A 12,024-nucleotide genomic window follows, 5' to 3' on the forward strand; every position below is an offset into this window, starting at 1 on the left:
TCCCTGCAGGCATGTTAATCAAGCTTTGAGAGACATAGTTTAACAGAATGCTTATTAGGATACGTCTTTATTAGGACCACAGTTTATGTTGTTGTTAGCAGAGGGTTTTGTGAGTTTAAGGTGGGAAATAGCATTTGTTACGTGCATATGCGATCGGACATTGTTTATCCAAGCACTCATTTTACTTGATAAGACCATATGGAGCTGCTGTCTGGGAAATATACGTGTCGTTGCAGTGCTTGGTAGTCTGGTGTAACCTGGAATGATTCACCTGGTGAATCACCACATGTAAGCTATAGACCAGTGTCTCTCAACCCTGGCCTTCAGGGCACACCGTCCTTCATGTTTTAGATGCTGGCATGCTCTAAAACTCCTGGCACCAATTACTGGGCCATTGACAGACTTGACAAACAGATTGTTATTTCCAGTCATTTGAATAAGGTGTGTTGCTAAAGTGTCTTCAAGAGAATTACAACATGCCTGTAGATTACTATAGACATCTAATTTGTAAAAATATAATTTGATTCAAGCACTATGTGATTAGCTCATGCATACCTGGCCTTGCTAGTGTGTAATACTTGAGTCAGGAAACAGTCATAGTGAAGCATCAACATTGAGTAAGTGGATGTAAAGGCGTGTGTGGGTAACAGTGTGCATGCTCTCTCTTCTGCATCTTGGGACTCTGTCCTACAGCTTGGCAGTTGATAGAAAGTAAGCAAAATAATATATACTACACACTGCTCTTTAATTTAATCGCAAATGAATGCAGCTTTTAACCATTTTGGATTTGATGGCTGCATCAGTTAATGTGGTGTAAAATGTGTTGCTTGTGCGCAAATTTTTACTAACTGGAGAATTATATATATATATATATATATATATATATATATATATATATATATATATATAATGATAATGAGAAAGAGAAGCAAGTTTCCACAACTTTACAAGAACTAAACTAAGTCACCCCCCAAACTCGGGTAAAAGTGACAAACTTACATAAATTGACTTTACCTGAAATAACAAACCTCCTCTGCTTTAGCTGATAACTTTCTGTGGTGTCAAATTTTCTAGTAATGAGTGACAGCACGGAGAAAGAGGAGCAAAGTACAAGTTTCATATTTAATGCCTCCAGTGAACTCTAATACGATCATGAGATTTCTTTTCATAACTCTGCTGCTGGCAAGTTGCAGAATATTGTAAATCCAAACTGCTGCTGCTGTCTCCACCCAAAACACATTCAGAGGTTTTACAGTGATTACAAAAGGACTTCCTGCAAAAAGACATGGGATCATAGCTGAGGAGGTATTACATGTCATAGTCTATGGGACACCTGCAGAGATGTGTACACAGGTATTCCCAGGTTTACACAGCCACAGCCTGGTTATTGTTATAACAGGAAAGGTAGGACTGTGACTATACTCCTCCCTTAAATATCTTTCTAATAATAAAAGATCAACTCATTGGCAGAATTATTATATCCCACAGCTAATATATTTGACAAGTCATTTTCAGTGGGGCTTTTGGTTTAGTATAATAATAGCATTAATTAGACAAACACTAACTAAAAAGTTAGATGCTCACACATTTGCATCAAGAGCTTTATTTATGCTAAATTACTAAGTCAACTTCTCCTGATGCATGCTAATACCTGTGTCAAGTGTCCCACTGCACAAAACTCCAGTGGTTGCTGCCAAAGAGCAAGAGCACTTTCCTCAGACTGACGGCTTGAACTGGAGCTTTTGAGAAAACTGGCAATGTTCTCGACAAAGGAAAGAAGAACCTCCCCTGCTAGAAACTCGCCTCTTAAAAGACAGAAGAAGTAAACTCGAAATGGTCAATTGGGGAAAAGTGGTTAGTGCCAATTAGGGCCCGAAAAGATCAAGAGACGATCGGTGGTATGCCAAGGAACACTCTCCAATCTGAAGCACATATAGGGACGCTGAGGGCGTGTTAAGTTCCCCCATGACTTCAGCACCCACACAAACCTTTTTCAAAGTAAAATGTTTGGCACTGAGTGTTAAAAAAGCCTCTTGCATATTTTAAGACACTAATATGGGAGAACTTGGGATTCTCACTTTGACATACGTTTATGGTTCAACACAGAAGCATAAATCCCCTTTTAGGTTATATTTATAGTAATAGTTCAAGATAGTGATGCATATGAAGCATCATTATCGTCACACTATGTGACTGAACAGAAAAAAAGCAAGAGAAACTTTCTTCAAATCAATTTAAGATTATTAAATTATTTTCAATGTACACTTTAATGTAAGAAAAGTGTTCTTTTAAGTCAACATAATGGTGAGCAAAGCAGGCATCATAACTCTTTTGTTGTTTTATTGCACTTTTTTAGCCTATTGCTGTAATAGTGTAAAATAATTTCCTTGTGAAAGTGTTCAATTTAAGCAGGTATCATCTCTGATGTTCTTTTGAACTTTTAAAAAGGCATCATTTTTTTAAAAAGATTATTCAAACATTTGTCCTGTTGAATGTTGTTTCTTGATTTGTGTTTTTACTTCTAACTGAAAATGGAAAGCGAAATATAATCTGCCTCCCATTTTATTTTACAACTTTACCAATCTGAAAAATGATCTGAGTCAAGGCTCAAAGAGTGTGATGTGATGTGATCCAAGGGATGTGTCAAAGGCTGTGAGATATGTGATCTGTTACATTAATAATCTAATCAATAACGCGATACTGCTAGAGCAGATACTGATATAACCAACGATAGATCAGTGTAATTACATACAGAGCACTGCAGCCAGAGTGAGTAATAAAAACAATACATAAGTAAAAACAGAGTTCAAATATAAATACATTTAAAAAAGGAACGAGAAAATGTGTTATAAAGGATGAAAAATAAACATGGATCCAACACATGTGAAAAATACAATTCACACACAAACACTCAAATAACATTGCATGGATTACTACATTCAACAGTTAACTAACTACATGTCTCCTTAGTGTTCACAAAGTAATAACAATATTAAAAATACGCTCCGTCACAACACAATAATCATGTGTACACACTGGAGCAATTTCCCCAAAAATGCATAAGATGAAAAGGTTTGCCGTCTAATAAGTACTACAGCAGAACTGACCGATGAGCACATTGTTCATAAAACTCATGCCGCTGCTGTGATTTTCAGCGTCCTCAAACCATAAAATCCACATCTCTCATGACTAAGTGCAGGCACAAAGTTCAAAGTTTACGTGGGACATTACATTTACTTTTATTAAAGAGCAGTAAGTGTTTTAACTTCCTGCTCTCTAACAACTTTCGACTATACATCACATTTTTCACAGGCTGGAATCAGTCGCCACCAATTTCTCACTGATCTGATGTGCTGGTGGTGCAGACCTGTCCTTTCCCTGCATCTCCCAGTCTCAACCATCTGTAGCAGAGGTCATTAAGCAAACAGATCTCAAATAGCTCTGAGTATATTTGCTTGTGCGGACGAACCAGCTGGTTAACAGTCTTTGCAAACACACTGCAGTCCATTTTATATGCTCCATCAGGGGGTATGCTGTCAATAAATGTTCTTTTACAACCAGGTACACTTGTCAATATCGAGGTGTTAGGCCGTGTTCACACCCAAGATTACAACTGAATTTAAAGCTCATAATAAAAAAAAAAAAAAAAAAAAAAAAAAAAAAAAAAAAAAAAGTAGACCACATTTTACACTAGATAAGATACAGGAATGTGCTTCAAAGAACATGAGGACCTAAAAGTACCAAAGCACAGTATGGGAAATTAATGACCAACATAGTGTACAGCTTTTTATTTGACTATGCCATGATTCCACCAGAGTGACTGTTAAAATCCTTATTTGAAATCTAGATTTTTAAAAATGTTTAATTCCAATATTGTGGGTTGAAACACCGAAATCAGGATCAGATCTACAACAAAACCAATATAATGTTCATGCTACATCCTGAATTCTATTTACAATATGTAGGTTCATCAATTAATCCAGCAGAAATAGGATCAGAGATCATCTAAAATTTGGAGTGCTTACCATGTGGACAAAGACCCCCTTAGCATGACTCCTTCTCTTGTTTTCTACATCTTTTCTTCCATCTGCAACATATGTTTATTCAGTTTTTCCCTGGGCCAAAATACAATGTTTTACCTGGATTGCCGTTCATAGTTTCAGGGATGCCAATTACAGGCTGGGACCTGAGACCCTGGCCAGAGTCTCCACTCCAAGTAGCTGAATCAGAGGGATGCAATCAACAATCCTTGTTCTTGAAAACATCCTTCACAGAATAAGATAAGCTCAAAGTCCATGATGCAGCAATAAGTATAAATGAGAGAGAGAAAGAGAGAAAAAAATCCATCCAAAACTCTGTTTCCAAAGTGAGGGCAAACTGAATTGGAAAACAGAGGGGTCAGCTGGTGTCACTGCTGTACTCAGGCAGTGAGAGACAGGTTGCTGTGACTCTCCAGCCCCCATCCTTTTGCTCTATGTCTCACTTTATACAAGAGAGAGTGAGAGAGAAAGTGACTGTTTAATCTGCCCCTCCCTCCCTCCCTCCCTTCTGGGGTATGCGTGCGTAGTGAGTGTGAGTGCATGCACACACCCTCCCCACCCCCAATCTATCTGCATTCATTGCCAGTCAGATTAAATGGTCAGAGTTGGCGATTAATGCTCCGCCGTCCAGGCCAGTGGGTAACATGCAAGCACACTGTGCAGCTCCTTCCTCCCCTGCAGCCTGAGAGGATTAGCTGCTGCTAATGCTAAGCCAAACTGTAACCTCCAACCACCAGCGAGGCAAAGGGGGCAGGGATGGGAACCTTTCTTTAGAGCTCTAGGAGAGGCTTTCAGGCCTGGATAAAAGGTGCAAGAATGATGACTTCTGTGTTTTTCTAGGCCAGGCTGCATTCATGGCATACTGCACGAAAAAGTTTCAGCTCCAACAACAGAAGATGTGGAATAACCCGGTGAGCTTGGTTAAAAAAGGTCAAGACCTACTTGTCCCATCAGACAACAATAATGGTTTATAAAGATTATAACCCCCCCCCTATTAAAGCAATACTTCATGCTCTAGTAATGTAGTCGAGTTAGTCAACGCCATAGAATTATTCAAAACTTTGGATCAGGATAGAAGAGAAAAGGAGGAAAGGAGAGAAATTTGAAGAAGACAACACGAAACTGATCCAAACTTTGAGTGACTTATATGAAAGAGAACCAAAACAACCTGAACCCAAGAACTACTCAAACAATATTTATACCCTACAGTATGTTACTGTCTGTGTTTTATAAATCTGGTGTACTGCCCATTGATAATCACCAAATTCACTACTGATGTGGCCTGAGACATAACATTAGCACAAAGTGTCAAACCCCACGTCTAGAGAGTCTGCAATTCTATACCACATTCAATATAAGCATCAAACCCTGATATTTCCACTTCCACTAGTTTTTAGACCCTAAATGTGAATGTGAGTCTCAGAAACAACTTCCAAGATGAGTAATAAGAAAAAAACAGTGCCAGTTAAAAGGGAAAGTTGCAACCCTGCACATTTCTGACACTGTCACTAATGCATCAACCGCACACACGTGTGAAGCAGACTGTGCCTTCGCTCTCATCCACTGCCCTCGTCTTGAAACAATCTTGCCTTCTCAGCTGATTTCCACTTACACCAACAAAACTGTCCATCATCAGTCCTGTCAGACACCTCTCTCAGGATAGCTGTGCTTGATGGGAATAGATGCAAGAGCAAACAGTACACACACAAAACCCTGGTAACAGGTTTAGACACAATCACATACATTTACTCATGAAACATACTCTTGCAACGCTAATTATTACAATTTCTAAAGGCACTTATCCTTCATTATTAGCACAGTTTTAACAAATGTACACGGCGTGAATTCTGCACAGTTCTACACCTGTTTTCAGCACGTCTCTCTCTGGAGACTTGTAAAAGAAATTGAAAAAAATTCTGCCCCAGTAAAAAAAAAAACTCTGTCCCACATAATGTCCTCAATAAAATATGCAAACAACTGATTCCAAGTATATAAAACATGTTTTTCTCTATATCCCTTATAGTCACCTTACTCATTTTCCCCCATACCTCTTTTCTTCTTCTTGCAAGCATTTCTTCGCCTCTGTCCCTCCTCTTCCTCAGTGATGGTGAAGAGTGCCGGAATAGCAGTACGGCTGCCTCCCTTCCTCAGCTTCCAATTGCCTCGGGAACACCTACTTCCACCTCTTCCTTCTCTTCGTCCTCTCCTATCTTGCATTGCCCGTCCTGTTGCTAACCCCTGAGCCCCTGGCTAACTCACCCAATCCCTCCCCATCCCACCCTGCTGGGGTGGGTGGGCGGGTGGGGGGGTTTATGAGATGATGCAGGTTAGTCCTGGGTGTCAAAGGATGGTGAATGCCGGAGTGACCCCTTAAAAGCTCTCTTCTTGGAAAGATGCAGGCAGCTAACAACTAAATGCTGAAAGCTATTTTAATCAGGGTGCACATAGAGTCAGAAGGGTATGGGAATGACAAAAAGAGCAAAACAAGATGGAGGAGGTTGGATGTGGTAGATAAGTAAATGAAAACGGATGTCAAAAAATGATGAGCGATGGATAAAGTACAGTGCTGTGCAGAAGGAAAAGAGTCAAACAGAACAGCTCACTGTGCCACATCCATAGTGTCCGTGATGGCAGTGCCCAGCATACAGACAGCGTGAGGATGAGCTCTTCTAGTGTGGCTTAGAAAAGAAGACTACTTAATCCACAAGAGTGTCTCGGCCGAGATCTGTAAGTATTGCACTTCTTTTGACTTCCGGACTCCTCAAGAGATGCTGTCTCCAGCGCAATCCGTCTTCCCCCCCTCCTCCTTGCTAGATCTATTCTGCAAATTTAAACCTCTCAGGAGAATCCTACCCAATAGGCAGTGGCACTAAAGTGTATACACACAGAGAGAGGAAGAAAAGAGGGCAGCAGAGGTGTTAAAATATTCAGTTCAAATCCAGCAGTGGAAGGTGAGCCGGTATCAGTAAGGGGTTCCCCTGACAACAGCAGCCGCACGTGGACTAATGACAGCGGGAGAGTGGAAGTGTGGACAGCAGAGGACAGGCTGACTATAACATAATGATTGTAGAAACAGACACTACCAGGGATTCACTCCTGTGCATTAACTAATTCAAACATTGCAGTACTGGAGCTGTATCAATGAAAGGGGTGTGTTCAAAGAGCACATGTTATCAGACTCCACCCTCATCCGCCACTTAAAGGGCCATTGCATATCTGACACGTCATACCCCTGCAATGCAAATGTAATTCTTTCTATACATGTACTGTTTGCTATTTAGAAGTAAAAAGAAGTCATATTTAAAGTATGTCAGTATTAACAGTATTAGTGCACTTGAACCACGGTAACAAACCTTCAGCTTTACCTCACTTTATTTCTTATTCGCAACGAAAGTGAAAATACTCTGGTTGTAAAATGAGTGACCAATAAAGAGGGTAAAGGCCAAAGTCGGCTTGAGCCTTTCACGCTGACATATAAACAATGGAACAAGTGTCATAGATGATGAGGTACTAAAATATTACAGTTGTGAAAGGACACTTTATTAGAAGCCTATCAATTCAATACTGCAACTATTTGAGGTATTCATGTTTGTAGATGCACATGCCATATTTACAAAAAAAAAGAAGAAAAAAAAAAAATCAATGCAGAGACCAAACTAGTTGCATTTTTCTACAAAAGCTGTTGCTATCCAGGAAACAAGCAACATAAAAAACAATTCACTTTTTCTTGTACTTTAGTACATAAACGTTTGCAGCATGAATGCTCAACAAATTCTTTTGCATATTGGATATACACTAAAAATGGATAAATAAAAAAAATATCTCAACATTTTCAATTTTGTTTTCCCCCTTTAAGGAATTTAGGGCAAGATATGTTCAAATAATCTTGGAGACAACATGCTCCACAAGCCCACACATACTGTACATGGACAAGCAATCTGATCTTTGTCCCCTCAGGACAGAGCAAAGCTGCAACCCTATGCTCAGACTTTAACCCGATAGGCTAGAACACACCCTTCTCACACCTATTGAGTGAGGGTATCAGACACACACATTGCCAGAGATCAGTGCATAAAGTGATTATTTGTAATTGCTGTATCAATTAACAGTTAACACTTTAGATACAGAGGAAGATTTTCTCGAATACACCTAAAGAACAGTCCTACTGAACATAAACTAGTGTTGCATGCTTGAAAAATTTGGTTTTTAATATTTGAACTGCCCTTCTTTTTAATCAAACCAAACAAGCAAATTTCTGGTGACCCTAAGGGACATCAGGCTTGATACATTTTATTCAAATACATTAATTATGCACAGTATGATGCACTTTTGTCATTCTAATAAACAATCAAGTCTCTTCCTGCTGGGTAAACCAAAGAGCCTGGTGTTTCAATGTCATTGGTTTTCACTAATTGTTCAGTAAAGATTTGATTTGCCGACACTTGGATCGATCTTTAAATCTGGTAAGAGAAAGACTTCCAATGCTAAACAACAGACCTGCAATCCAGTTCAACAACACTGCATTATAACTCAAATGGACCACAATGCCGTTAATGCTGCCAACGCAAACGTGAGTGAGGGGTAACTGTATTACAAACTGAGTGACGATAAAGTTGCACTTATAACCTAACTCTTAGAGGCTGCGCAGTTCTTACACAAGACAGACCAACAGCTCACATAATGTGGACAATAGGACCAAACAAAAAACTGCTGTTACATCAATAAAACAACCCAGTACACCAAACTATAAAAAGGTCTCCCATATTAGTAAATAAAACCATCATACTATACAACAGGAAAAGCTCAAATTAATGGGTCAATGACAGACTTGTGTAGACCTTGATTGCAAGCCGAAAGTGATCCAATCAGGTGTGTTAGAGGCAAGGTAAGGCAAGTTTATTTGTATAGCACATTTCATGCACAAGAAATAGAGCAGGGAACCCTAAACACCCAGGGGAGATGATGCTTTTCAGGACGAGGTTAAAATAAGATCTAAATTTCACCAGTGAAAAAGGTAGTAAAAGTAGTAAAGTGGGATTTGCATTTTAGCACTGTTGTAGCGCTTGAAAGATGTTTCCCAAAGAGCTCCTTTGCCCATGGGGTTATATCAGCCCTTGATAAAAGACAGTTGTTAATGTAGGGCTATCTCAAGGATCAGAGACCATGGGTGTCCAGATTGACTTCTGCTCCTGCCTTTAACGTGCAGAAATTCCTCCAGATTCCTTGAATTTAATGTTACGCTGAGGAGGAAGAAATATGCCAATTCCTTCTAACCTTTCTTTGAGGAAGAACATTTTCAAACTTTTCATTGATTTTCTCACAATTGTTGACAAACTGGAGAATATCTGTCTATTTTTGCCAGAGATTCAGCCTTTAAATACGGTTTTGTACCAAATCATTATTACTACCTGTTGGCATCATCCATTTAAAATATTCATTTTATTTATTTCGATGAATATTGGAGTTTCTTATGTACTTTTCTGTCTTGAAATTCCTTTAACATCAGTGACTCCACATAGTTGTGTTTATGGCAAACGTTGTTGCAATACAAATCTTTCTAAAGTCAATATAAGTACTCTGAAACATCTCCTACACCATGGAGAATGGTTCCTGCTTGACTTTATTAACTTTTTTTGCTCTCTTTTTAGTAAGAAATGTTTGGTCAAAAATGTAACAATACATAACAAATAACAAGCTCATTAATTTCCTGTTCAGTTTTGCATAGCATTAAAAAAAAATGTTCAATAACATTTGAATTTTCATCGCAGTTCCACAATGCTTTTGTCCTGGCAAATTCAAAACCGCCAATATTTCCTCCATATCAGACTATCCACTTTGCCAGTTTGCATGTGCTTCACATTTACATCGACATACGTGGTTTTGACAGCACTAGGGCAATCATTTTAGTTCTCAAATAACTTTGATCTCAAGCAAAAATGTTTCCCTCTTAACAGTGAAAAAAATACAGTCTGATCTGCAAAGCTAAAATCTAAGTAGAGATCAAAGGGCACCACAGCAGGACCAGAGACCCAAGTTTAGACAATGTTGCCACTGCATTTGTTCAGCAGCTACAAAACATCCCAGTCAGCCCCATACAGCTAAATAAATTAAGTTCAAGACTGCATTACGGAGGCCTGAACGGGACCTCATCTCAATCAAAATGTTAGAGCAGGTACTCTGCTATCAACAGTACTTGAAAAATACCTGTATTTTCATGGCTTCAAGTCATGCAACAGTTTCAATTTTTGTTTTTTTGATTAAAAAAAGGGTTTACCATAACTTTTTGATTCTCTTTGAGTCAGTTAAATTACAATAAAATATTATTAATAGTATGCTCGTCGCACTGATTTTGGCACATCATATGATTGTATTTTATTCAACCTTTATTTACCCAGACAAGCAATTTAAGAACAAATTCTTATTTACAAATGCAGCCTGAACAAAGAGCTTAAGCACAATGAAGGGAGAGGGGAAGGGGTGTGCTAGAAATAAAAAAACAACGTAATGTAAAACTGCATAAAATCAGTACAATAAATATGAATACAATAACAATAAAAAACATTAACCCTTTATATGCCAAGTGACTGTATTTGGTAACTTCAGCAGAACTACATACTATGATTATTACAAAAGAAAAATAACAATGTTAATAGACGTCCTTTTATATTGCCCATGACCCTCTAGATTTGAAATTTTATAATTTCAAGTATTTTATTGATTGCCCTACAAAGGGTTAATAAGACAATGTGATGTGGCAAGTCGGCCTGATCAACAGGTGCAAGAGTCAACTGTAATTTGATGCAGATTTTGTTTGAAGACAGTGTGATGATAATAAGATTCCTAAACGGACAAATGTAATTTTTTTACTGAATTAAATAAAACTAGAACGAAAATGTGTAACATGATTTAGAAAATCTTTTCAACTTTATAATTCAAAAAGGGAAACAAAATAAAAAGAAAAAAAAATAACAATTATTAATTTATGACGTCATCTCCATTTAACATAATATCAATTGTTTGCCAATTGGTCTACGTTTAATACTGGTGTTCCCCTGTCTGGTTTGGGGGAATATTGACGGTATTAAGTAGCCTACAGAAATAGGTGACAGTACAGAAGACTGGCCTCAGTTCACTTCCAATAATTCACCTGTCACGTCGCTTTAAGACCAAATGTAAGTAACAGGTGTGTGACAATTACAGGAGGACCTCGAAAATAGCTATTAACAACGACAAAATAGAGTAAAAGTACAAATAACTGAGTGGTGTAAATAACACGTCATGTTTTCTAAGACCGTAAAACAACCGGTTGGGTGAGTTGTTTGATAGTTAATCCCACTCCCGTGACCGGCCGGCGCAGACTGCTCTGTAAAAACAAGTAATTCAACACCGACACAAGAAACCAGCACGGCCACTCCGCAGACCCGTCCACAGCCAGCCCGACCACAGGTTCGGACGTGTAAAAAAGTTTGTCAAAGTGCTTTCCCGTCGTCCAAAGAGCTCACCTTGGGACTCCGGAGGAGATGTGTCGCTGCTGTCCTGCTCCGCCATTTCTCCTGACGTCAGCTGAGAGGATCAGCCGCACCGGCGGACCTGCGGGAGGATCCTGGTCCTGGCTCAGTTCAGCTCACTTTTATTTATATAGCGTCTGATACAACAAAAGTTGTCTCCAAGCGCTTTCCAGAGACCCAGAACATGAACCCCCGAGCAATTATTGCATAAACAATGGCAGGTAAAAACTCCCCTAGTGGGAGAAAAGTCACCGCGGTTGAATTGGTTTGATATTGGATATTGGATATTATGAATTCAACACCCATAAAACTTGTGATACATACCACTGATTTTGGTCAAACCACTTGTGATGTGTTCATGGTCATCTAGACTATATATCACAATCAGTAATTATTAAAAAATCATATATATGGGCATATATATATATGGGCTGATTTAAAAATCATATATATGGGCTGATTTAATGTGGTTTAAT

At 38.7% G+C, this 12,024-nt stretch overlaps 1 protein-coding gene across 11 annotated transcripts in view; it reads right to left on the reverse strand.

The window, feature by feature from the left end:
• map7b (microtubule-associated protein 7b) overlaps positions 1-11,668 on the reverse strand; it is a 30,198-nt gene extending 18,530 nt beyond the window's left edge. For 2 of the 11 annotated variants that reach the window (XM_061707062.1, XM_061707059.1), the window contains exon 1: positions 6,089-6,780. In XM_061707062.1, the coding sequence (XP_061563046.1) occupies positions 6,089-6,257 (169 nt within the window). In that variant the 5' untranslated portion in view covers positions 6,258-6,780. Of the gene's footprint in view, positions 1-4,139; positions 4,449-6,088; positions 6,785-11,542 lie in introns of those variants that run through there. The other 9 variants (XM_061707064.1, XM_061707063.1, XM_061707067.1 and 6 more) reach the window with 7 other exon arrangements.
• Between the last annotated feature and the right edge of the window lie 356 nt (positions 11,669-12,024).

The sequence above is a fragment of the Cololabis saira genome, chromosome 18, assembly GCF_033807715.1.
Source record: "Cololabis saira isolate AMF1-May2022 chromosome 18, fColSai1.1, whole genome shotgun sequence".
Lineage (NCBI taxonomy): Eukaryota > Metazoa > Chordata > Actinopteri > Beloniformes > Belonidae > Cololabis > Cololabis saira.